Source organism: Fopius arisanus, unplaced genomic scaffold (genome assembly GCF_000806365.1).
Source record: "Fopius arisanus strain USDA-PBARC FA_bdor unplaced genomic scaffold, ASM80636v1 scaffold00091, whole genome shotgun sequence".
In the NCBI taxonomy this organism is placed as follows: domain Eukaryota; kingdom Metazoa; phylum Arthropoda; class Insecta; order Hymenoptera; family Braconidae; genus Fopius; species Fopius arisanus.
The window spans coordinates 192,758-220,382 of NW_011887830.1; the positions used below are offsets into that span (position 1 = coordinate 192,758).

Consider the following 27,625-nt stretch of genomic DNA (forward strand, 5'->3'; position numbering starts at 1 on the left):
TCGATTGTTATCGATAGATATCGATTGTTATCAATAGATATCGATTGTTATCGATTGTTATCGATAGATATCGATTGTTATCGATAGATATCGATGGTTATTGTTTTTATAATAGGAGGATTTAATAATAACAATTTGACGACGGCTTGGTCAAAGTTATTTAGCTAATGGCTAAAACAACACAATTACAAATTGATTGGGTAAATTTTATGAATTTTTATCGAAATTTTGAGAGAATTCCGGCATTCGAGAGGGAATCCCGTAAATTACGAATTCCAACCGCGTGAATTACGATTTCAAAACGCAACTTATGATTTCACAAAACGTAAATTACGATTTATATTTTGTAAATTACCATTTTGGACCCGTAATTTCCGAGTTTAGATCAGACCTCGACAAACCGCGTAATCTACGAAGTTCAAAGTTGTAATTAACGAAATATGAATCGTAATTGATGTTTTAAAAATCGTAATGATGTTTTCCTGAGAAATTCGATGACAATGCGCGCATTGCGGCTTGAAATACGCTATTACCAAAATAACTGAACTGTATATCATTAGAAAGCAATCGCCACTTTGATGATTGATGTTCAATAATCATGAAATTTATAAGAATTTAAATCCTTTTAACATACAATTCAATAGAATGGAGACAGAATTGGTTGCCCCGGAAGACTGTCAGCGTTTTCCTTCTAAATGTAATTACTTTTAAATTATGATTTTGTTTTCAATTATAAGACACCGTGATGGAGTTCATATCGATCTTCGTCAGCACTTAGTGACACCCGAGCGACGGTGATGTACCTAAATTAAAAAACTAATTAAAATTACAAATCGAAAATCGAAATTTCTCTGAATATTCAAAGAAATTACTGGATTTTTTAGTCAATCAAAGCAAATGTACAATGATCTTAATATTTCCATGAAATTTACATTGCAAAAATATTTTCTCCAGACATCTGATTGTGATTGCGAGTCCTAAATTACATAAATTTCATTTAAAATAATTAATTTAAATTTGGGAGTTAAATTGTAACTTTATTGTTTGCGAGAATTGGAATTTGAAATTAGTAGTGATTAAAATATGCCTGAGGGTGCAACCAATTTATAAATAGATTAGGTCATCAGCTAATTATTTCTTCTGCCTATTAAGATTAAAAAAATGGTTTTCAACTTTTCAATGGTCACAGAAAATAAATATAATAGAATTGAATACTTCAATTTTCGGTTTCGATTTTATATAACAATGCCATTAAGAGTATATTTATTCTTTTTCACTCCATATTTGTTAAATAAAAAATTCACATGAATCTATTAAAAGATTGAATTAATGAAATAGTCACTAGCTTCAAAAATATTTTTCATTGTTTTAAATCTAATTTCCTAAAAATAACAATTTTCAGTCAAAAAAACAATTTTACTGATTTTTTTACTGTCAGTAAAAAAAATTAATAAATTAATTGAGTTTGAATTAATATCGAGGTCACAGCATTACTTATATACCAGAAAAAAATCTATTTAATTCGACGGATACATTACCTATGTATATATAGGTCACTGACTGCAGGCGACTGATGTTCCATTTTTTTTCTAAAAAAATCCAAAACTTTTATGTACCAAAAAACGAAAATGTGCAATTACCATTTTAACTGAACTAAACTGAATTTTTTCCCCAGGAATCCGTGGTCATGCAACGCCAAACAAATGCAGAGCCTTCTCCATTACTTGGCAGTTCGAGGAATTAGATACGAGCCATCAGTCTGTCCCCGAAAAAAGGGTGTAAAAAAATCCGAAAATATAATAATGAGTCCAGTGATTGTATCACCGAAGTACCCACCGATAATTCTACCAAAAAACACAAACACCGGGAACTCCGGCTGGATGAATGCACCGACGAAAAACGAAGAAGCCATACCTTCCAAGCCAGAAGGATTGAAGGAATTGAAGGAGTTCTACGTCTTCGAGATTTGGATTCTCTCAATTTTGAGTTTTATGACTGGTCTAGGGTCTGGAATGGTCACGATGTACTGCTGGCTGTCAAAATCTGGAGACTCCACAGACAGACCAGCATTGCTGAATTCTTCTCTACGAAGATGTGACGCTGTGTCCCAACATAGTCAAGCTAGTTTCGAGTTCTCTAGTCCCCTCGCTCAAAGAGTCTCTTTGCTGAGGAATATCTGGAGTAATAGTGATGAAGATGTCAATCTGCAAAGAGTTCCAATCTGTCCAGATACCCCGCCTCCAGCATATCGAGATGTTATTCTTCATGCTAATCGTTATCCTGTTGGTTGAAACCTGAGATTATTTGTTACAGAAAAGTATTTTTGCGCATGCATTCGATGATACTACGGCTTTGAGACAAAACCGACCCGTCACCATGACGTCGTGGCTCAATCTGCATTTCGAATGAAAAAAGACGATATACATGAACTAGGAAAGAGGTTCAGAGGCAGAAAATATAGAATATTATAAATATAATATATTATAAAAATATATAAACATAAAACATAATTGTAAATATTTACTTAAACATTGGCATCGAGATTTACCGATTTTTTTGCAATTAATAGATTTGCATTTCATGAATCTATTTCAATTTACAGTAATTGTTATATAATTGGTGAGGGCATTGTTTCTCTTTATCCAAATTTGTTTATAAATTGAACGCATCGTCAAGCATTTTTAATGAATACTAATTTCAAATTTGAATTCTCGCAAACAAGCAAAGTTATAATTGAATTACAAAATATCAATTACTCGCTTTGAACAAATTGTTTTAATTGAATATTTAGCACTCGCAATCACTTATATGTCATTAATTTAATTTGTTAGTTTCAAAACAATTTTTTTTTATTTATTCAATTATTTATCTCAGTATATTATCTTAAATCAGAGATGTGTAGATGATTTCTATCTGTTATCATAATTTTATCCACGGAATGAGGATTTTTGAAATTTTAAGGACCCGGAGCATCAATAAGAAACTGTCACCTAGTGAAAAAAGTTATTGTGTAATTCATGTGAGATAATTTTCCGACAATTACACTGGACTCACACCCCAGAAAATCTTTTCACGGAAAACCCTGAATTCCCGTCTTTTTGTAACACTGTAATAATGTAACACTTTTATTTCTCCGATTGTTCCAGCATTTATCTATTCACTTAGTGTGTGCACTCAGTGCTGGTTAATTTACCAAAGCTCCTGCTTTCCGTTATATTGTATATTATATTATATTGTATTATATTGTCCCTTATGTTTAGATAATTGAAATGTGTTTTTGAATGGGCTCTCTTAGTTGTCGAGAATTTTATTCCTTTTGTGGAGATAGAACACTCATTCAAACTATTTCTGCTGGTCATTGTGGTACGCAGGGAAAAAGTTAACTGTGAAATCCCGTGGAACGGAATTTACGATTTTTTAATCGGGAAATTATCAGATTAAAAACGTAATTACATAAGTTAACGGTCTAACGCAAAGAACATAGTTCAAGAATTTGAAATCGTAATTGATCTTGTTCGTCTCACAATTGACATTTTTATTCCCGCGGTTTGAGTTTGTAATCGTAATTTGCGTTCAGATTTTTTTGTGGGTGATAATTAAAAAATTTGAGAGTTATTAAATTACGGTAAAATACCAAAACGGTAAATTGCGAATTGTTAACTATCTAAATATAAAAAATATATCTGGAAATATTTGTTAATAATAATCGGATGCGTCGCATACATTTCACCAAAAAATTAATTATCAAAGATATATTCTGGATATATCAGTGCAAATATATCTCGCATATATATTATATATTGAAGATATATTCAAATATTACTTGAATATAATGAAGATGTGATTCCGGCGAAAATACTACATTTTAGATTAGATTTTAAGTACGCGGATGGTCGGACTAGCTTCTCCAATGCCACCGAACTCAGATTAGAGTTATTGTAGCTCCGCTTATTATATGCGCGGATGATATGTCCAGCCCGGCCTTTATTGCCAGTCTTAACAGATCCCTTAAAAAAATATCATATCAGCTACAATTTTTGGATTATATTTTTTTTCATACGTGTACTTGTAGTAATTCATGTCATAAGATATATGATATACATTGTTTTTTGTCACGAGGTCTAGGCGTCAAAAAATTCATTTATTTATATTCGTTCAGACGTATCAGGCATATAAAAATGTTAAAAACTTAGACTGGAGGAATTTTTTAATTGGCGCGAGTAATTTGAAGATGAATTTTATACAACTGTAGATGGCTGTGTTGACTTACCGATTGATGGTTATTCTCTAGGTGCCGGGGGTGAGGAAATGGGAAATGTAGGCCAAAGAGGATTGACTGAAGTAGAGGCTCAGTTCTGGGGGTTGGAGTGACCCCAGCAGCATCGTAGTACTGCACCCCAAGAGAGGGAGGGCGCCACACGCAATGAGGGTAACTGCCTCAGTAGCAGTCCCGCTGTCAGAGGGACCCGTCAACTGGGTGAATTTTATTTTATGTGTTACGAAATTGGTATTCACTGAAATTGAAAAATGAAAAATTTTCAAAAAAGTATCAGAGGAGCATAAAAATGGAGGAGGTATTCACTGAAATTTGAAAATTTGAAATTTTTGAAAAAGTATCAGGGGAGCATGAAAATCGAGGAGGTATTCACTGAAATTGGAAAATTCGAAATTTTTGAAAAAGTATCAGGGGAACATGAAAATCAAGAAGGTATTCACTGAAATTTGAAAATTCGAAATTTTTATAAAAGTATCAGGGGAGCATGAAAATCGAGGAGTTATTCACTGAAATTGAAAAATTAAAAATTTTCAAAAAAGTAACAGGAGACCATGAAAAACGAGGAGGTATTCACTGAAATTGAAAAATTACAAATTTTCAAAAAAGTAACAGGAGACCATGAAAAACGAGGAGGTATTCACTGAAATTGAAAAATTACAAATTTTCAAAAAAGTAACAGGAGACCATGAAAAACGAGGAGGTATTCACTGAAATTGAAAAATTACAAATTTTCAAAAAAGTATCAGGGGAGCATGAAAATGGAGGCGGTATTCACTGAAAATTGAAAATTCGAAATTTTTCGAAAAGTATCAGGGGAACATGAAAATCGAGGAGGTATTCACTGAAATTGAAAAATTCAAAATTTTCAGGAAGTAAAATTCACCTACTCGATCGGTCCCTCTAACAGCGGGACAGCTACTGAGGCAGTTACCGAGTCAGCTGACGGGCAGACGCCCCACCATTGGGTGCGGCCCCCTCTTTCTCTCGGGGTGAGGTATTCCCCCAGAACTGAGCCACTCACTGAGGGTTTAAGTGACCCCACCGGCATTGTACCCCACCTCACCCCAAGAGAAAGAGGGGGCCGCACCCAATGGTGGGGTGTCTACCCGTCAGCTGACTCGGTAACTGCCTCAGAAGCAGTCCCGCTGTCAAAGGGACCAGTCGATAGGGTGAGTGTAATTTTCTGCGTTACGAAATTGCGTTGAAAATTTAAGTGACCCCATAAAATTTTCAATTTCAGTGAATACCAATTTTGTAACGCAGAAAATAACACTCACCCTGTCGACTGGTCCCTTTGACAGCGGGACTGTTACTGAGGTAGTTACCCCCATTGCGTGTGGCGCCCTCCCTCCCTTGGGGTGCAGTACTACGATGCCGCTGGGGTCACTCCAACCCCAGAACTGAGCCTCTACTTCATTCAATCCTTTTTGATGGAGGCTCTGAAAAACCGTTGCATGTTTGCTGTTGTGATAGTCCATCCGCGATTGAACGTTTAAAATTTATTGGTTAAAAATCGCCTTGTCTGGAAGATGAAGTAATTACTCGACAATTAAACAGCAAGGGGCTGAAAATGTCCATTAACGTTACAGTCAATGGAAATCCTGTGTACATTAAAAGAAGAGGAGTTCTCTCAGATGTCGAGCAGATCAAAAAATATGAACGTGAACGCAGGAGAAAGTTACGATTGGAGCAGGTAATATTTTTGAAATTCCATTGATACAAACCCATCAATGCTCGCAAAAACTCTTTTCGATATATTAAAATCTGTGTAAAAAAGAGGAATGCTCAATTGAGTTAATTTTTGTTGTGCAGTGATGAACTAAAATAATCGCTTTTTTTTCAGGCCAGTTTTTCGTGAATATCTTCAAATTCAAAGAAGATACCCCCATTTTCATAATAACACTTTTTCTTGATCTTGACTTTCTCTATAAATAATCTCTTTATAAAAATATTGCTATCTTTCATCGATTCTGAGATATTTAACAAAAACTAGCCGGCAAAAAATGGAGTTACCCCAGTTTACCAGATCGCTACAGATGTGTTGAATGATCTCAATAATAAATGACTTTATGAGTGATTTTTCATCTGAAAATCCTAAAAGTTTATGCAAAAAGGTTTTTCATAGTATTTATTATTTTATTTCTGCATTAGATTATTAATAAAATTTAATCGCTGAAAAAATGATAATTTCCTCATTTGTCAAAAACTTAAAAAAAATTAAAAAATTCAAATTTCACGTATCACTCTCTAGAATTATTTATTATTGTTAAATCATCGGGATAATGGATTATTTTATGAATAAATATTAACAGATTCGTTATCCTCAATTCATAAAATTTTACATAAAAATGATTTTTTCAAATTATGTCATTTCCTTGCTCTACTGTTCAATGCAGATGTTTTTATTAAAATTGTTGTAATGAGAATTAATGTTGAGTATATTCCTAGGTATATTTCTAGCATCACAGAATGACTACTTAAGATGATAAGAGCGTCCTATTGAAAATTATTGATTGTATTATTTTTTATTATTGGACAATGCCACTCGACAGTTTATCAATCTCTAAATTCCCAAATTTTGAATTTAAATACTCAATTTATCTGTTCATCTGTATTTTAATATCTATTTTAACAGAAAAAATTGAAATTGCAAATGAAACAATTTTTTATGGTTATCCCTTTTACCCCAGCATCTCAATTTTATACATGATCCAAATTTTAATTGCCAATAGGTCAGAGAGCAGTCGAAAGAACTGTCGAGCCAATTACGGGATAGAGCGAAAAATGCTGTCAAAAAAACCGTAAATCATTTAGAAAATGACAAGGATTCAGAGCTCCGTCGAATGCACGAACAGAAAGTTATGGGGATACAACAGAAATATCAAGAGGATATGGAAGATATTGGATTGGCTCACATGTCAGCAGCAGCACAGCCTGATGTTGAAATTATCCTGGAAAGTGGACGTCGAAAAAATCAATTGGCAGCTGCTGAAAGAGGAAAAGAGGCATCTCAACGACTTAAAGAATCTGCCAAGGTATTCATTATTTATCTAAAAAAAAATAATTCATCTCAAATGAATTTTAAGATGATTAATTAATTAAAAAGTTTTTTTGAAATTATCGATTATTTCTTGAATCATTGAGAATTGTTCATATATTCCATGTGAAATGAGTAAATGTAAATTTCTGTGTATCTCATATTTTGAATTTCACTATGATAATTACAGCAGGAGGATCCAGTGACAAAGCAGCAGGAGCGTCTGCGTCAGGTGCGAGAGGTAGAAAACGTGAGATCCTCGATGATAGCAAATCTCTCGAAACGTTCCCCAGTGAAGTTAAAAACCCCAACACACCCGACAGCCCCTCAGTCCTCACCAGCCTCGAACATTCCCCCCAGTACAGCTGAGACCTTCAAACCTCCGCACCAATCCCCAACCCTCCGAAGGAGCTCTTCAAAGAGACGAAAACACAAGGCAACATCCTCCAAAAAATCTCCATCAAAAGTGATTTCGAAACCAAGTCTAAAAACCGTATATCATCCATCAAAATCTACGCAACAAGTCGTGGTAGAGATTCATCAGGAGGACACTTCCACAGATCGTCAATTGCGTCCCCCAGAGTCCCAGAAATCCTCGAGAGCTGGAAGAGGTCCGACAAGAGCCAAAACCCCTGGACCCGTCGAGATGGATCGAATTGAAAGCCTCGATAAATCGAAGGGCATTGACAAAGCTCCTGAGTACAATCCCACGCATTACCAGAATCCCTCATCCTCTACCAGCAGTCTCTCAGTGAGTGATGACTCCTCGTACTTCTCTGATGGAGCTGCCAGCAGCATCGTGGAGCTCATCCCTCCAAGGGAGCACCTCCCACGACCCCAACCACCAGGGAAACCCTCTCCAACGAAAGTTCATCTCTACGACTACAACACTCGTCAGAGAGGCACGTACTCTCGTCGCCCAGGTGTTGTTGAAAGAATTGATCTAGTGGACGAGCCAAATGCTGTGGAATTGGCGAGAAAAACTGCATCCCTCCAGACTAAAGACTCAGTATCAATCGAGAGCCAACGAGCAAGAGCCCAGCAACGAGGAACCAACGCAGCCCTTCGTGAACGGGCCAAGAAAGATTACCAGAATTTAATTCAAAAATTGGATCATCTGTCCCGTGAAGAACGCAAGCTGAAGGCCAGCCAGACCCCCTGCCATCACAGTATTGCAGATAAAAAACGAAGAAAGCAGAAGAAAGACACGAAACAAGCCGAGATGAATCGAGCTTTTGAAGCTTCTCGAGTTGATCCCATCGAGAGGATTATAACGATTCAGAATTCCAGGGATTCTGACAGTCCTTATGACAGTGTTTATGAACGTTCAGATAATTCTCCAGTGGAAGACAATAGAGTTGATCCCTCGATATCACGTAACGAGCAAATTCTCGAGATGCTGAAGAAGGTCGAGCGTCAGAAGCGACTGCTGTTGCAGCAGTTTGGGGCTTCCCTGCCAGATTCTGTCTTCAATGCCAGCATGACTCGCCTCTTCGATGACCAACGATCGAGTGAACCACGTCAGGATGATAAATCTATAGAAAAAAAGGCAGTATCTCCTGAGATAAAGATAATAAAAGTACCTGAACCTACTCCACAGCCTCAGAGGATCGAGACAGCTGTCCAGACGTCGCAAATTCCATCACCAGATGTTACAATCGTCAATGACAAAAGCATCCAAGTAGAATTGATAGACACATCATCAAAAACAGTGAAGAGAATATCTGATCCTCTGGAGTACGTCGAGCCAGTCGTGAGGATTTTGCATCCAGAGGTTGTCGCCAGCAGCAGTGATTCCTCAGCTCCTGGAATTGTCATTGACTTCAGCAAGCAACAGGTCAAAGTGACACCAACAAAAAGAAAAACATCCCGAAGAAAGGCACCTAAATCACTGCCAACGAGTGGTAGAGCATCTCCAGTTAAGAAAATCCCTGAGATTACGAAAATTCCGGGATCAGCATCAGCTTCAGCACCAACATCTCGAGTTAGCAGTCCCCAGGAGGGAATCGAGGAGGAAAAACCGAAGAAGTACAAGTTACCAGAGCGTAAGAGAGTCCCTGTTGTTGATACCAGCACTGATGTATCATTTGGACAGCCCTCGAGACAGAGGGGACAGGGACAATCGTACGTTAAAGTAAAACAAACGATTTTAAAGAAATATTATAATAACACTTCTGACACTTCGACTTCCTACGCTAGCTTGCCAGCTGTTCAGCCAGGTTCTTCCTACCCTGAGGCAATTACCAGTAATATGACTCCAATTCTTCAGATGCTCGACTCTTCTGCTAATGAGAGTATCTTGAAGAAATTCAAGGAGAGAGATATCAGTCCTGTTTCAACACCAGAGACTCCCTCACCCAGGACCATGAGGATTCGCTCCAATATTCCTGATGTTGAGAGACTTGGGAGGATCTTGAGATTCGATGAGGTCGATACCACGCAGGAGGGAAGTGACGTGAGAAGGCGCAGGAAGAAGTCCAGGGAACCAGAGAGGATCAAGAAGAGCCCCAGGGAGTCAGTGAGTTATGAGGAGGGTGGGGATGTCTGTTGGTGTAAAAATCCAGCATGCAGAATCGTTCATGAAGAGGCTGTGGCAACTCCACAGGAGGATTATGGAATTACTAATCCTGAGACTTTCAAGCAGTATGATGAGCTCCAGAATATCTGTGCTGAGAGGATTGCATCGCTCAATGCACTTATTAAACAAGTCAGGGATGAAAAACCAGGTAAATTGATTGCAATTGCAAATTCCAATCTTATTCTTTAGTGATTCCCCAGATATCTCTGCTGATTTTTTTTTATACAGAGGGAGGGAGAACCAGAAGCGAGAGCTTGTCTGTGGGATCATTCATTATTCACTTTGATTGTCAATAATTCATGATTGTTCTTGCATTTGTTTGTTTCTCACTGAAATACGTAAAAAAATGTTTTCCATTTTTATTCCTAAATGACTGGACTGTTTTCTAAATCAATAGGATGACACAAATAAGTTTTTCTCAAATATTAAATATTAGTAGACAAAATTGTCTGATTTTTACCCGAACTGCGCCAAAATAAATAAAAATATCAGCAAAAATCCAAGAAAATCCTCATTTCCAAGAGAAAAATTCTATTTTTTTCATTTAGTTTTTCCATTATGTTTTTATCCATGATTTTTTTGTACTTTGATGTAATCCAACTTTTTATTTTTTAATTCCAGAAGACTTTTCTATAACAGCACCAAGTGACGACACGTCTCTAATGCTGATGCCAACACCCCGTCCCCGAGACAATCTCCACAGTGTTCAAAAATTAGTAGAAAGCATCGAGGCAATTCACAGTCAACTCGCCAAAACCCTGCACGAGTCCCAGCGAATAATAACAGGAAATGTAATGGCTTCGAGACGTCTGGGGTCTCCAAAACTCTCCAAACTTCCGCCTCCAATACTTCAAAAATCAAAAGAACTGCCAAAATCCCCGCAGCCCGCAAAATCTCCAAAGCCCCTACCCCCAGACTCTCCAAAATTCCCGAAATCTCCAGGCCTTCCAAGACCTTTAATGACTCCCCAACCAGAAGACAAGAAAAAGCCAAAAGTAATAAGCGAAGAAATCGTAGAAATCAATCTCCAAAGATTCAAATCGAGGAAAGAATCCTCTCACCCTCAACCATCAACATCAACTCCGAATCACGATGAGATAGTGGAGAAGCTGTCGCTAGAAATTCTGGAACAAACCAAGAGTTCAGAGAAGGCGACAGGCTCGAGGAAGAAGCCCGAGTCACCAACAAAGGGAGAAAAATCAAAAGAAACATCTCCAACAAAGAATCAACCTGAAGAACCCTTTGTTCCTCTCCTTGCAGGTATTTCAAAGGCCTCAAAACCCTTTCCCAGTGTTCCCCAGGGGAATGGACGTCGTCGTCCACCTCCAGTAAGTCATCCCATTTCCTATGGTATCGAAGCCCTTTCTCCACCTCACGAGCTTTCGACAATTGCAGAGTTCGATACCCCAGACACCGTGAATCGTAGTCACATAAGCACCAAAAGCCCGACTGGAAAGTCCAGGAGACAATTACCACTTTGTCCTGATAATCAAGAAAATATAACAGAAGAAGCTGATGTGCAGGATGGTAAAGTGACAAAAGTCCCAGCAGAAGATGTAGCTGCAGTGGTGCAGAAAAAGGAATCCAATGAATCCGTCAAATCGACTGACTCTGTTGATGCCAAGAATTTGCAAGTCGAGCCAAATCGATCAAACAGATTTTTAACATCTAGCAGTTCAAATAGTTTTTCTGGATTATCTGGAATTTCAGAAATTCTCAGCACTCCAACGTCTGATGGTGCAGCATGGGCATCTTCTCCAGAACGCACTGAAAATCATTTTAGAAAATTGGGTCTGTCCTGGGCTATTCCTGTCCTCAGGAAGACAACAGAAGCTGCTGCTCTGAGCTCATCATCTAGCTCTGATGCCACTCTACTTGCAATACTCAGGAAAACAAAGTCTCCAGTTAGAAAAAATGGCAGCAGCACTCCTCTCACTGGTCTTCCAGACTTCAGTGATGTCTCTTCTATTTCCATCAGGGAGGCCAGCAAAAGCACTGAGCGGGCTGTACTCATGAAGGCTAGAACTTCTACACCTAATATTCAAAATTCGAATTACAGCAGCGTGAAGTCCACCAGTAATTCAACTTCTGGGATAAGTCGAGATGATAGCGATAGTATCAATCTGTCTCATAAGAAGAGATGAGATTTATGACTGAGATCATGGTGTTCATATTTTAACGAGTTTTAAGTGATTTTAAATTGGTAGGGATTTTTATTTCTAGGTAATTAACTAAATCCATATTTTCTGACTGAACTTTTTTGAAGAGGACCGATTTTAGGAGAACCATTAATAAATTAATTTTTGTCTTTGTAAGTCAATTTTATTGGGACGGGGAGTTTTTTTTATTGTAAAATGGAGTTTATTGTAAGAAATAGATTTTCAACACTCGATTTATGGAGTTTATTGCCGAAAATTTCGGCTGAGGAAAGGCAAACAGATTCTCGATAGAGTTTAAGGCCCGGATGGACTGTCTGGAAAAGATAATTTACTCCAAAATTGGGACTTCTAATTACTCCGTCAATTAATCGTTTTTTCCGATAATTGTTAGCTAGCGGCCTAGTTGTTGACGACCGTCAGAACGCTAGCTAACAATTATTGAAAAAAACGATTAATTGCCAAAGCAATTAGAAATCCGAATTTCGGAGTAAATGATCTTTTCTAGATAATCCACCCGAGCCTTAAATGGAAATTAACGAATTAATTAAAAAATAGAAAAGATTTCATTTGAGTTTGGAAGAATCAATTTTATATCAGACAATGTTTTCTCGGGATGGAAATATCTCTCAAAAGAGAAATCTATCAATGAATATTCTATCCCTAAGTTGGATCATTAATTTTCTCTTTTCTTGTGTAAAATTAAGATTTTTCTGGAGTTGAATAACAAATAGCTAGAGCAGTAAATAAAATTTCGAGTGACTGCGATCTTCAAAAATGTAATTGTGTTTTAATTAACGATTCTTGCCCTTGACTAAATTACATCGACCCCTTCAAGACATAAAATTATTTCTGTGCCTGTATGCGTTTTGTTATTAATTTTTTCCGCTTTTTTGTGCTGCAGATTTCACCGGATTTGAAGAAATTTCTGAAGTCGGAGTATGGGATGTATATTTCTCGTTGATAAAATTTTCCGAAAGGACGTTGTGAAGAAAAAAAGACTACAATACCTTTTGTCAAGGGTTTTTTCACCTTTCGTACCGGTTCAACCGGTACCTGAGCTTCTGGTCGATTCTCTTGCGAGTTTCATGTCCTGTAACTGCGGAAATGATGCGTTTCTTTGGAATAGTGAAGTGCTGAAAGATTCTCCAAAATATCTACAATGTTTCTACTGAAAAAAAATTGATTTTGAAAATTTTCAGGTCCGCCGCGCACGCAGGAAAAGTTATAAACAAAAAATTTCATGACATTTTTGATATTTTTGATATTTTTTCCGGTGTCTCGACGGAGATTTACAGAATGATATATTTAATTATATATTAAATATTCAACATTCCATTATTTTAATAAAAATTCGGTATTTACTCAGTGCACAACCCGAATTTTGAAATTAATATTGGAAAATCTTTTTTGTTATATCTGGATTTTTAGTGAATATTTTCCCTAATGTAAATTCATCAACTTCCTGTAACTATTTCTCGAAATTTCAATTTCGATTCAATTTTTTTTTTATTTAATGACGCGGTTTCTACCCGAAACAATTTTTACTTGCAAAAATATCGAGCTATTGCTAAAAAAAAAATCGATTTAAACACGTGAAAATTCCCTCGAATTAAAAAAAAATCAATTTCAATTTCAAACCGAACAATTTCACCCAGAAATTCATAATTTAACAATTAATTATTTTAAATTCTTCTTATAATTATTCTAATTATTTTAAATTCTTCTTATAATTATTCTAATTATTTAAAATTCTTCTTATAATTAATCTAATTATTAGAAATTCTTCTTATAATTATTTTAATGATTTTAAATTCTTCTTATAATTATTCTAATTATTTTAAACAATTAAAAAAACACATCCCCAGAAATATCCTAGCGTATCACCAACAGATTTCCTTCAATCCCCAACAAACCCCAGAAAGATGGCGACACGAAATAAATTCCCACGAGGACAGTGAAATCCCCTCCCAACTCACTCCACCAACTTCCCAAACTCTCATTACTCTGTGCTCATTGTCCTGTACATTTTCTCCATGTCGTGTGGGTCCATAAAGGGACAGTGAGATATATCCCGACAAAATTTCACCGATTATCTGAATAAATTGGTGAATAAACACCATTTACAACAGACTGATCAGTCCAAAACACCGATAGATAAGTGAATCAACCAGTAACACTGCAATATCCACATTAAATTGTCCACGAGAAGTTAAAACAACACATACATATTAACCGATAGACCAATCTTATGAGCATTTGTCGAGGCGCCAAAGTTGTCCCGCATCGGCGCTTATTTCACCCCAAGTGGTATCAATGTTGTCTGGCAATGGTGTGTAAGGAGAACGTGGAATCATGGTTTCGGAATCTGTCCAGGTAATTATTGCATATGGAATTGCACCATAACCGAGGTATATATATCCTTGTTCTCCCTCTTTTTTCATTTTTTTGTTATTTCCTCAGTACATCCAGAGCCTTTCAACCTCATCTTCAAACTCTTCATCATCCACTCCTCATTCCAATAATTTCGTAATCCCCACTGCATCGTCATTACATAAATCCCGATTATCCACAAAGGATTATCAACACAATGACATAAATCACTCCTGAACTGCTGGGAATAGATCAGGCGATAAGTCCTGTACAAAAATGGATTTGCAGATTCACTGGCTCTCGAATTATTTGTCAGATTTCTCGAATAAACACATCGACTTCCTGGAAATCAATCGAGTAATTCCATCCTCAATATGATTGGATAGAAATTACACGAGACAGACAAATTATCCTGATTTATTTACCTGAATTAATTAACTAGTTATTAAATTTGATTATTTTTTCTATTATTTTTTCCAAGGAAACTGATGTGTGTCCTTGTATTATTTTCCAGTCACTCAATATGCAAATTTAACTCTAACGTTGTTTAAAACTATTGAAAATTACGGTGTACTGAATGTGGAGAATAATTGAAATGCACTTACTTAACTTTCAGTTATAGCCGTATCGATGTAATGTGCAGTATGCTGAACATGTGTTTACCGTTTGAAGTGCGGTACCTGGGTACATACGTTGAGGACAGAGGAAAGAGAGATTACAATGATTTGCGTGACACTGAGCATCACGCCAATAATGCATCTGATGTCAGTGAATTATCAACACTGGGTGTCGGTGATACGAGAACCAGACGAAAACTCATACTGTACATCTCCTTGCTGCATGGCTGCAATTACTCTTGCGCTGAAATTCTTTACAAGATCCTGGGTAGTCTCGATGATCAGGAGATTGACAGCATATTGAATGGGACCACTGTCAATCAGGAGCAGAAGGATGAACAGCCACTCGAGGAGCTTCTTCTCCTCTACACCATGGCACACTATCATCCCGGTTTCAGTTTTGACCAGAAGAAGAGAGTTGGGGATATTCTTGTTAAACTCCAGAAGGAAGAGACGAGATTGAATCCTGAGGAACCCGTTAGTCTCATTATTTTTCTAATTTCTATCTTCTCTCAATGTTTCTTCTTCTATTTTCACGGTGACAATTACTCTGTTTCATTTATTTCGATGGGATCGATGAATCAATTTTTTTGTTTTGGTTTTTGTTCAGGTGAGGGTTTTTCTTCGAGAATTGAAAGTCTCTGGTTTTTTTAATTATATAATAATAATAATGGGTGACATTCCAGGAAATCTCTCAGGAATATCGTATTCTTTTTTCCTTATTCAAATTATTCTCTAGATTTGTTGTTGAATATCAGAGGTTTTAGTCAAGTTCTATTTATGTCGAAGTTTATCGATATTATGTGATTATTATTTCAACTGTTGAAGTTCAGAATTGGATTTTCCAAATTAAGAACAGATTCACGAAATACTCCAATACTTTTCCATTTTGACGATTATCTGTTGACTGAAATAATTTACACTCTTTCCAAATTATAATCAATTCATTCGTGTCCAGAATTCTATTCAAAATTGATGCCATAGAAAAATGTTTAATGAAATTAAATCATTTACGTCATTAATTTATAAACAACGAATGGTTTAAAACATAAAGCTTACGGTATGATCAATACAAGTAATTTATACAAATATTTAAATATTTTCAGGAGTTTTAAATAATAAGTTGCTGTTGCTTTTGCGATATTTGAATTTTTTTTTGGACCATTTTGAATGAGTAATTAGTATTTCTGGAGGAGTGGGGGGTCGTAAAGTGAAAAATTTATGATCTCCATTTCTGAATATCTTCCTTCACAATCAAACCTGTTGTTCTCAAGCAAAAACATTTTTTTTAAATCCCCATTCCTTCCAGTCGAGAGAACGAATTAGGATGTTGATAATTTCCGCAATTATCAGTAAACTTAAAGAGAAAAACTTGCCCGTTTTAAAGTAATTTTCACAGTAAAATTATCGTAATGACCACTTGATTGTTGAATAACAGGTGTTTCAATTGTTATTAAAAATAGCGAGTAAAAAAATGATATGGTTTAATTCAGGAACCGAGCATAGCAGGCAACGATCGTCTTGAGGGATCTGGTGAAATGCCATCGAACTGTGCAATGCCTCCATCGCCACTGCCACAATATCCACCAGAGGTCCAGATGAGGCCCCCACTGATGGGTGGAGTTGGGCCAGGAATGACAATGCCACTTCCAGGTCTGTGCATTGCACCAGGGACTGATCAGATGCCAGTGGGGCCGTCAAATCCCCAGTACTTGCCCCTAGGTTTTCCCTCAGCAGTGAGTCCCATGCCTCCATGGCAGAATCAGACTGTAATGATGACCCCAGTGAATCAAATGATGTATCCTGCTGAGATACCAGGATATCCAATGTCCCCAATGGTCTCTCGACAGTCATCACCATCACAATCACGATCTCCAAGTCGAAGTAATTCACCCATGGCCCGGAGAAATAATTCCAGAATGACAACAGAAGAGGCAGAAGATCTGACGCAGGTGCCATGTGTGAGGCCATGGTGGTCTGCGTCGAGTCGTCAATCAAATGTCTCCAACTCTGGTACAAGCAGGAGAAATAATTCTCCGAGACTCATGACAGCCGACGAGGTTGAAGAGATAACGCAGGTGCCATGTATGAGGCCCTTGTGGTCTACGTCGAGTCGTCAATCAAATGTCTCCAACTCTGGTACGAGCAGGAGAAATAATTCTCCGAGACTGATGACAGCCGACGAGGTTGAAGAGCTAACGCAGGTGCCATGTATGAGGCCCATGTGGTCTACCTCGAGTCGTCAATCAAATGTCTCCAACTCTGGTACAAGCAGGAGAAATAATTCCCCGAGACTGATGACAGCCGACGAGATCGAAGAGCTCACGCAGGTGCCGTGTATGAGGCCCAGGTGGACCACCCCCAGTCGTCAATCAAATATCTCCAACTCTGGAACGAGTACTGGACTACCAGCAGTGAATCGCAGTACTCCTAGTCAGAGGGTAGCAACCAGAGAGTCTCCCATGAATTACTCCAGGCACAATGACAGTGATAATCTCAATACTGCTGCTGCTAGTAGTATTGATAATAAAGCTAATAAACAACCACCACCTGCACGGTTGCGATCATCTGTCTCCGGGGATTCCATCAGGGACAGTGGAGAGGATCTCCCCAATTTCAAAGGCAATCTACAGAATTACTCGCATGAAGAGGTAAGTCAATATACATTGTTATCATTACATGAGGAATGTGTAATTGAATCTAGGGGAGAGTGAGACTAAATTAATTTCTTTAATGTGTATAAAAAAAAATAATATTACGGACTTTTCCTGTAATTTTTATTTCTTCTGGTATTTCGGACTGGAAAACAACTGGAAAAAACTCATTTTTTATGTCGATATCATTGGAAATATATTAGAAAAAATCAAGATAATATACAATAACTCCATGAAAATTCAATAAAATAAAATTTATTAGGCATCATTTTGAATAACTGTTAATGTTAAAAATAATGAACAGATAATTCCAAAATTCACTTCAAGTTATCGAAATCTTACCGAAATGTGTCAAGTCGAAAAAAAAAACTGCAAATTCAATTTTCGCCTGAAGTCCTCATCAATAAATTAATATTGATATAATAATTTATTAATCCACTTGAAGACCATTATTTGAATAACACTACATCTCCGTTTCCAGGAATTGTTCATTTTCTACATTTAAATTGAAATATTTAATAATTGAGAAACTATTTTTATCCATCCATTAGCTATCTGAATGCACATCAGAGTTAAATAATTTTCACGCGAGCAATTGCAGATTTCATGAAGATTAAAAATTCAGAGACAAAAAATCGTAATTTTTTAATTCTCTCGCAAGATTCATACTATCGAGATAAATATTTAAGTTCAATTACTAAAGTGCTTTATGTTTTCAAATCAAGTAGTAATGAAGAGAGGTACTTTGCAAGGGAATTATTAAAAAGACATTTTGAAAGGCATTTCAATTTATTTCTCAGTCGCGATCTTGATGGCGTGCATTAAAAATTCAAGAAAAAATTTTGGGCATTCACTCGGAATTTTTATTGAATTTTTGCGAGACTTTCATTGAAAGTTCTGTCAGTTGATCACAAGTTGTAGTGAGAAATTCTGCAGCTTTCGTTCACCTTCTTCAAGCAACATTACCCATTTGAAAATATCTCCCAAAAAAGTTGATAAATTTTTATATTTGCAAAAACAAATTTTTCATTACGATCTCTCATTCAGATATTTTCTATAGAAATCCCCAACGTTTAATTCTTCAAATTTTTGGATTTTCTAATTGAATAAGTGGCGGATGAAAACAACAATTTAATTTTTCAAAACGAGATTTTATAATTAACTGAGTGGAATAATAATTTAATTTTCAATAGAAGTTCTCTAAAAACCCAATAAAATGTCCTGCATACTGCACTCATATTTTATTACCTAACAATATAATATTAATAATAATATTAGTAATCTTTTACATTCAGTGGAACTATTTCGTATGTGAATTATCACTGTCATAATTGCGCCCCACGATAATGAAATAATTAATTAATAACTGAATTATGCAAACATAACATTTTCTAATTAGAACTTATCCCGAGAGGGAGACAGAGAGAGGGATAATACGAAGAGAGTCGAGTGGTATCGAGATAATTTTCCTCGAGTCAATTAATTTAAACAATTCTATAGAATTCCTGGGGTCAGACATCTTTGTAAAATAATGTGCAAGACATTTTTTTCTTGTTGCTTTTCTCTAAACCTAATTAATGAGCTCATAAACCTTCCTAAGCACCTTACGAACAAAATAATTCTCAGTTTAAGCAGCTTGACATCTTGCACTCGCATTCACCGAGAGCGTTTCTCGCTGGGAATTAATAATTCAATCCAGAAGTGTAGGCAGTACGAATTTACATAATTCATATCGTCAGCAGGATTTTTTATTACTGGAGATGAAAATTGAATGAAATTCATTTTTTTACATAAATAATGGATAATTAAAACGGTTTGAATGATCGGAAATTTCTGCATTATGATGTAATGACACGTTTTTCCAGTTAGTGGTTAATTATTTATGAAAAACTCCTTATATTAACAATTTTTAATCTCTTAATTTGAATAAATAATATTTTTGTTTGAAAAAATAGATCAGGAGATTGAGTGACGAAGACCTGAGAGACATTGGTCTGACCCCAAATGCAGTAGGTCAGCTTCGAAACATCGTGAGAAGTCAAACTACTAACGGTCTCTCGAGTCAGCCATCAGTTTCCCTCCCGGAGAAGAAACCAGAAGTATCAGCACCCCTGAACCACCCGCCACCATCGCCCCTACCCCCTGCAGACTGCGAAGTTGTCCAAAACAATGACCAATTGAACGAAACAAGTGCCATGAAGGCATCTCCACTTCCCCAGCCCCTCCCCGAGCTGTACCAACCCCTTCTACATCACCATCACCACCACAACAACCACAACTTGGGAGGAATTAGAAGATACCCTACAATGCCACCCCTAGATCCCAGCCAGATTCCCCAGATGTACACAACCCCACCTCCAACCCTTTACCCAACCCAAAATCCTTGCTACGCGTGTTTTCCAGTCTCGGGTATTCCAACACGTTTCACCAGATGTCCATCACAGCACATGTACTGCCTGACACACCTCCAGACCCTCAGACTGGACGACAGCAGTCGTCAGGGCTCACAGAGCAGTAGTTCAGACAGCACTGGAAGTAGATCACCACCAGAAACACCACCAGCAGCTCCATGGGTGAATTCAAATGCCACGACGACTGTCATGAATTCTCCAACGTCCACAGGCACAATAACGATGTCCTCGATTACCCCAGGTGGTACGATTGTCTCATCATCGAGTTCAGGGGTAATACCAACGTCTGTGATCACAACAGCAACAGCAACAACAACAACACCAGTGACAAGTGATGGCTATAATCCACCTGAGCACAATCAGGGCTCCATTGTGACACATCAGACTGGACACATACCACAGATGAGTGATAGACCTAGACACAGGAAGGGACACATGATGAGGCACAAAAATCAGATGATTAATGGTGCACCTGCTGTCAATATGGCACCCTGTATATCAGCTTTTCCGGTATCTGGACACTCGCAGATGACTTTTCTACCCCATGGTCATGTCTCATTGAGGCCTAATACTGCTATGTATCCAAGTTTTTCTGGGTACAGGCCCAGCTATCCTGGCAGCTTTCAGTCCAATGGGGAGATTATGTTCCCTTATCCACCACCTACTACTGGTGGCACTCCACCACCTCCTACTATGCCACCTTCGACGGTTACTGTCGTTGTACCATCTCCAGCACCACAGAGCTATATGCCACCTGCTTCTGTTGTACCCTTCACAGCAACCGTCCAGCAACCCAAAATATCTTGTTATAATTGCGGGAGTAGCAGTCATCATCCTGGGGATTGCAAGGATCAGACTATGGAGGATCTTACGAAGAGAGGTGAGTGCTTCCTTCGAGGCAGGAGATATTCTAGGGTAAAAATTTGATCAAGTCGTACAGGGTTTCCATTTTTATTAATTCATAATTAACTTATTTTTGGGATTCTGAAAATTTAATGAAATTTCCACCGTTTTTTTTTTTTGCATCTCTCGACGTGAAATATTTCCTTTTTAATGGGTTTCTGGTGTTATCTAAATTGAGATTTGAAATTCAAGGTGAAATTGACGAATTGATTTTCTTCTAACTTCTAATCTGATAAAAATATTACATACAACAATTTTAATGTAAACAATTTTTTAAATCATGTTATGAAGTGACTCACCTTCATACTTCCATTAGAAATATCTCCGGAACAGATAAAGATACCGAATTTTTCATAGAAATCTTTTCCGTAGTTCTCACCGTTCTCTACAAAAAAGATTCCATCAGAAATTCAATTATCTCCCATAGTTTACGAGATATTTATAAAAATGTATGAAAATCAGTCTCATCACTTGACTTCAGAATTGAATTGTTAAATATCGACGTGCCACGTCCCATTGTTTTCATCTAACAATTTTCTTAACTAATTTCAGCACCATATCGATTAGACTATTCAACAGCGAAGCAACCCGCCGATTGTCTGAACGACAAGTGATCTCTGAACCGTAAAGGGGCGATTAAAACGATAACAACGACCCAAGCCACTCTGGCAAGAGTACGTCACGAAATAAAATCAAAATCCCTTGATAATCGGCAAAATTGCAGCCTCTACCTGCAATTACTTGTTGAAATACCTTACAATCAACATTACATCGCCGACAGAGATTTTTTAAACGCTGATCTATCACAATTAACTCTACCAAGTACACGTTTTACAAGTTACTATTTATGACCCTCATTGTAATTGTTATTAATATTATTATGAATCCTAGAAAATATCTATACATATATACGATATATTTATTATATTTAATATATGTATAAATATTTATTAATTAGTCGTGTACAGAGTAGGAAATATCGTAAATATTAAAACGTATTTTTCTTTTTTTTTTCGATCACATTTTATTTATATCGCTCTTTTCAATTAATTCATTAGTACTTGAGGTTTATTACGAAAATAAAAACAAAAAAAAATATATAAAATATTGTAAATTGAAAAAAAAGGATGACAGGATAGCAAGAGCTTCATTTTCTCCAGGACAGGGATTTCTTGGCTGGAGAAAATCTGCATTGAAGTGGTGAAACGGAATAATTCGATTTATCACGTTTTATTGAGAGTCAATTTCTGTTTAGAATGATTTGAGACATTTGTGCTTCATGCGTGAATTTTTCTAGGTATTTTTCATCTAAACTTTTTGTAGAGAGAATAAGAATTTACAAAAGAGTTTTCGCGATAAATCATCAACTCCGTTGCCCTTTGCAATTCTATAATTAATTTTTAACTGATATTCCATGACTCATCGATTTTTCGAGTGGTTGATCGGAGGACGAGATCCTTATCATATTCTGGATATGAAAAAAAATGTCTTTGGCATTTATTTCTCACATCACTCATTTAAAAAATGTTTATGTAATGATGTCGACACATTACGTTTCACCATGTCAATAGAGAAATGAACAATGATTCTGTAATAAAAAAATATTCGTTGAGTAAAATTAGACGAAAAAACGACCATAAGTGTTCTACTATCAAAATAGCTGCCGTAGTCCTCCAGTTGTAATTCGTATTGGATCTGAGAAGTGAAACAAATCTACAGAAATGTTTTAAAATTGTAATAATAACGTGTATCTCCGTAAACCACGATGGACAATTCAATCTCCAATGGAGATAAAAGCAAAATAATTTTCAAAACTATGTATTACCATAAAAATTAAATACTGTATCCGAAAATGAAATGGGAGAACTTAAAATGTGCAATGTGCTTGTTAGATAGAAAAAGTCCACGGCATGAGAGAAATTAATTGAAACTGCACGCCAACTCAATGATTTTTCTGCGGCAGCTAAATTATATTTGTTCCGTTTTATTGAGTGTACAGATCAGATGAATAGAATTGCTATTTTCCACGGATTATTTTGTTTCCATAATGATTTTTCTAGAATCTAAATAATAATTTCAGTAGTAAAAAAACGAAAAGGGAAAAAGGCTGCAATAATTTTTTTTTTATTCTCATTTCCACTGTGTTTTTAATGATTCATTATGAATCCCCTTTTAATGATTGATGATTGATATTATTTATAACTTTGTATTTTCATTGGCATCCGTGACTTATTGATCAAAATGATATGCTTAGTCTCAGTAAATTATCTTTTTTTTTAGTAATAATGGAAAGAATTATAAGGATCTCTGTGAGATGATATTGAATCATGAAATTGGGTTGAGTCTCGTCAATACTATTGTTTATTAATCAATAATACGTGCTCTTTGTTTGTTTTTTATGTCTCAATAAATTTGTGGAGTGATAAATGGAGATGAGTCCAGAATTTTATTTTCACGTGAAATTATAGCAGTTGTCGGTGGAATAATTTCCCACTTTCTGATTATTTACTTAATTAAATACAGTAAATTTATTAGTTCATAAATTCATATTTTCTAAACCTGATTCTTCAGATATTTGTTAATTAAATTCCATGTAATCTTTGGATTCGTCTTCTATTTGTTACAACAATGAATGATTAATTCTGGAGGAATTAATTATTATTGGAGGCTTCAAGAGGAGAATACATCCTAGGATCTTATGATCTGATTCCGCAGAATTTTCATTCATCAGAATTCAATTGCTATTTAAGGCCCGGATGGATTGTCTGGAAAAGATAATTTACTCCAAAATTGGGACTTCTAATTACTCCGTCAATTAATCGTTTTTTACGATAATTGTTAGCTAGCGGCCTAGTTGTTGACAACCGCTAGAACGCTAGCTAACAATTATTGAAAAAAACGATTAATTGCCAGCGTAATTAGGAATCCGAATTTCACAGTAAATTATCTTTTCTAGATAATTCACCTGAGCCTTAATTGTCATTATTCATTGGGTTTTACAATATTTTCTGAATTATTTCTCCGTGCCGGAATTTGAAATGAGAGAATGGAGAGAATGTGGGAGATTCTGAGAGTAGAAAGAGAGAGTGCACGATATTAGAGGTATGATAATAAATAATTTAAAGATTTATGACAATTCGAAGAACTGGAAGAGTCCAGTAATTTTTTTTTTACAATTATTGTTTCTCTCTGTTCTCCACAAAAATACAAAATACAAACAACAATTATTTAAATCTGATTAAATTGTGTTGAACGTCGAATCTGGTAAGCAGAAGATAATAAAAGCTGTAGGTCATGTACATAAACTTAAGTACGGCAAGTAAAAACGAAACAAATGATTTACATAAGAAAAAGAATATGTGATGTGTATATACACACGATATTAGGTGAAATATTGAAATATATTTGTAAATGCTGTTATATCTAAAGAAAAAAATTAAGGAACAAACGAAAATTAAATGAAAAAATCCAAAAAGAACTTAAATATTTTAATCTCCTGTAATAAAAAAGAATAAAAATTTTAAAAAACCTCAAAATCAAAAACGAATTCTCTGCCTATTTTTTTTTTTTTTTATTAATTCCTGTAAAAATTCATGGGGTTTTCATTTTATCGAATTAGAATAGATTTATCGAGGATCAATCGATTAGTTTCATCTCGAAAAATCTGAAACAAACATGTGATGGATAATAATCGGAGTTTGAGAGGGCAGGAAAGTCCATGGTCGATGACGATCAATAAATGCTCAATACTCTAGTAATAAAATCATTTCGATGTCGAATGATGTCAGACTGAATCAAAGAACTTATTCTTTTCAAAATCTTCTCCGCGCTTTCTTCTATGTTACCCTCATCCCCAAGATTATAACTAATTTAATTAAGGTTGTTGTCGCGTAGAATTTTTTTTCGACAGTTTTCGTTAACAATTTTATGGGGAATAGTTTGAAAAATTAGCAATAAAATGAGCCTTTTCCGTTTGCAATTGACCGTTTTGAACTTGAGATATAAATTTTTGAAATTTGAGTGATTTAAAACGTGTTTAAATGGAGTTTTGCCGATTAGAATTTTTTAAAAATCAACGGCTCGACAGTCTCAGAAATAAAAAAAAACGTGGAATATACATCGTGGGAGGAAATACAGAAAAAAAAATCAAATCGATTGACCGTTTGGTTTACGGAATATAATTATCGGAAATTCATAAATTTATATAATTGAAAATAGATAATATGGAAAATATATAGTTATGCTTTAGCTATCCATGCACAATGCAATCAATCAAGTGAGACTATATACCGCTAAAAGATTGTGTTCTAAACTGACCCGTTTTACAGCGGATAAACTTTTTACAGAGACTGTCGCGCGACAACCACCTTAAGATGTTCCGCCCTTTTCAGTCAAAATTATCGGTTTATTGATGGATTGTTTATTGACGGATTGACGCGGAAAAATATACCGTTTCATCATTATTTAATAACTCCCAAAAATCCGGAAAATTTAGAAAAAACACAGGAAAATCATCGCACAATCATGCCATTTTAGGAGTCATGGAATAATTATAAAAATGTGGATTTTTCGGTCGATCCGAGTAATAATTAAAAAAATCGGTAAAATCGGTTAAGCCCTTGAATAATTTTATAAATTTTATAAATGAAAATTCACAGATTTTTTACTAGCGGAACGATGAGAATCTTCGAACGTGAATGTCCAAACGAATAATTATTAACAAATTATAAATAAATATAAATACTCTGAGAGGACCAGTAGAAACTCAAAAAATAATTGCAGTTAAACTACATGACAATAATCCTCAAAAAATATACCGGAAATTCCTGTTATATTATTTTCTAGAATTATCAAAATTACCCAAAGAAATAATAAATAGATTGTGCTCTTACCAAGGAAATTAATAACAATAATTTTTAAATTGATAATTTTTAATAATAATTAATTACAATAATATTCAAACTGTGCGAAAGTCGTAGTTGACTGAATTATTAATTAACTAAAATATTATTATAAATTGAATTATTACGAATAACTAATTTATTTATTCTGATAATAATCAATAGAATAATAATATCAACAATAAGACCACTAATAACAATAACTTATTGACTGGTTAATAATTGAATAATCGAATATTTAAAAAATGAATAAAATATCGATTTTGAATTTCTACAATTAATTTGAATGGTTCATCAGATTTGGGGAGTCCCTGGTGGGGTGGGAGTTCCGGTGTCGATGACCGTGATTGAATTTTTATATTTTGTAGAAAATCCCCCGATGACCGGTTGCAATATCAGTATATTATATACGATATACTCGGATCGAAGGTCTTCCTGGTATTATAGCACGACTGAGGAACCCATGGCTGGGGTGAAGCCCCTCTACCATTGGACAAGGTTTCCCATGGGCTAGTGTTTTATCGCGTTTGCGCATGAAAATGTGCAACTGAGAGATCGGGGGTGCATCCACCCCCACACATAGAAACATGTGGACAATTGATAATAAGTTAGCGATTCGCTTCCCAACGGATACTCATTCCTATAATTCTTCTTATCGTTATGCTCGTTTGGAGATTTTGTTATAATTGTATATTTGAATTTGATTTTGTCGCTGTTTACTCCGGAGTTAGTCGAGATGTTGTCAAGACGTTATCTGAATTGAACTAGGATTATTTTGAGATTTAATAGAGGGCATGGATAAATATGTAAGACTAACCGAGCAACATGATAATTCCTCAATATGAGAGTTTACTAGAATTTTTATTCTCATGTTAAAATCGCCAAACGTCATCATGCGTCGCTTAATGAATGGCAATGCTATTTTAATAATCTTTCTGGTTAATCAAGGGACCATCGCAATCAACTTATTACACCGTCATTGAATTCATGTAGCCCATCATTTATCGAGTATACCACAAATAAGTTGAAGAAAAAAATTCTCTAAAACAATTTACTGTAATTGGATAACGACGAGTAGCGCGATATCCATGATAATCTGATACAATGAAGAGACTATCGATACCAATATTTCAAGCCAGGATTAAATCCCTTTCAACAACAACCTCTTGAGAAATCGCTCAAAATCGATGTTTCAAGAAATAATCACATCTCACAGTTCTATGATAAATTTCATCTTAATTGATTTAATTTAATGCATTATAATTTAAAAAATTATAAGTTCCTTTGATTGCATTTGAAAATCGAAATAATTACCTCGTGTCATATCAGGTGAATAGAAATGTTCAGTAAGAATTACGCAACTTTCAGAAAATTTAACCGGTGGTATGATAATTTTTCAAAACGAAATTCGAATAAAAATTACGGAATTTTCGTAAAAATTCCATAACAGTTCTTTTTTCTCATGAGATTTGAAGTCGGAAATCATTAAATTCAAACCACGGAAATTGGAAACATAAATAATTATAATTTCCTTTTATAATCCCATAATTTTCCATATTAAACGTAATTTAGCGGTTTGAAATGGTAATTTACGTTTTAATTCTCGTAATCCCGTGAACCAATTAAGCCATCGATTATATTGTGACTCGCTCCTGAAATACTTTTCTCAAATGAATCATATCTTTCATCACCACGTGCCGAAAATATTTTCAAATCAGA

At 35.6% G+C, this 27,625-nt stretch overlaps 3 protein-coding genes across 3 annotated transcripts in view; all 3 read left to right on the plus strand.

The window, feature by feature from the left end:
* LOC105270579 (leucine-rich repeat transmembrane protein FLRT2) overlaps positions 1-2,502 on the plus strand; it is a 6,090-nt gene extending 3,588 nt beyond the window's left edge. The window contains exon 4 of the mRNA XM_011311611.1: positions 1,676-2,502. Coding sequence (XP_011309913.1) covers positions 1,676-2,291 — 616 coding nt within the window. The 3' untranslated portion in view covers positions 2,292-2,502. The remainder of the gene's footprint in view (positions 1-1,675) is intronic.
* Positions 2,503-5,691: 3,189 nt separating this feature from the next.
* Positions 5,692-12,418, plus strand: LOC105270582 (flocculation protein FLO11). The gene is made up of 4 exons (XM_011311612.1): positions 5,692-5,969; positions 7,009-7,311; positions 7,504-10,039; positions 10,513-12,418. Exons 1-4 carry the CDS (start codon positions 5,847-5,849, stop codon positions 12,033-12,035), a joined length of 4,485 nt encoding a protein of 1,494 aa, XP_011309914.1. The 5' UTR covers positions 5,692-5,846; the 3' UTR covers positions 12,036-12,418.
* A 1,506-nt stretch (positions 12,419-13,924) lies between these two features.
* On the plus strand, positions 13,925-23,111 carry LOC105270583 (flocculation protein FLO11). The gene is made up of 5 exons (XM_011311614.1): positions 13,925-14,423; positions 15,037-15,514; positions 16,531-17,688; positions 19,647-20,982; positions 21,558-23,111. Exons 1-5 carry the CDS (start codon positions 14,299-14,301, stop codon positions 21,617-21,619), a joined length of 3,159 nt encoding a protein of 1,052 aa, XP_011309916.1. The 5' UTR covers positions 13,925-14,298; the 3' UTR covers positions 21,620-23,111.
* Positions 23,112-27,625: the final 4,514 nt, after the last annotated feature.

Coding starts and splice junctions, on each gene's coding strand:
- LOC105270583 (XM_011311614.1), top strand. CDS start 14,299: ATGAGCATTTGTCGAGGCGCCAAAGTTGTCCCGCATCGGCGCTTATTT. Junction 15,515..16,530: donor GATTGAATCCTGAGGAACCC/GTTAGTCTCATT, acceptor GGTTTAATTCAG/GAACCGAGCATAGCAGGCAA. Junction 17,689..19,646: donor AGAATTACTCGCATGAAGAG/GTAAGTCAATAT, acceptor TTGAAAAAATAG/ATCAGGAGATTGAGTGACGA.
- LOC105270582 (XM_011311612.1), top strand. CDS start 5,847: ATGTCCATTAACGTTACAGTCAATGGAAATCCTGTGTACATTAAAAGA. Junction 7,312..7,503: donor GACTTAAAGAATCTGCCAAG/GTATTCATTATT, acceptor TGATAATTACAG/CAGGAGGATCCAGTGACAAA. Junction 10,040..10,512: donor AGTCAGGGATGAAAAACCAG/GTAAATTGATTG, acceptor TTTTAATTCCAG/AAGACTTTTCTATAACAGCA.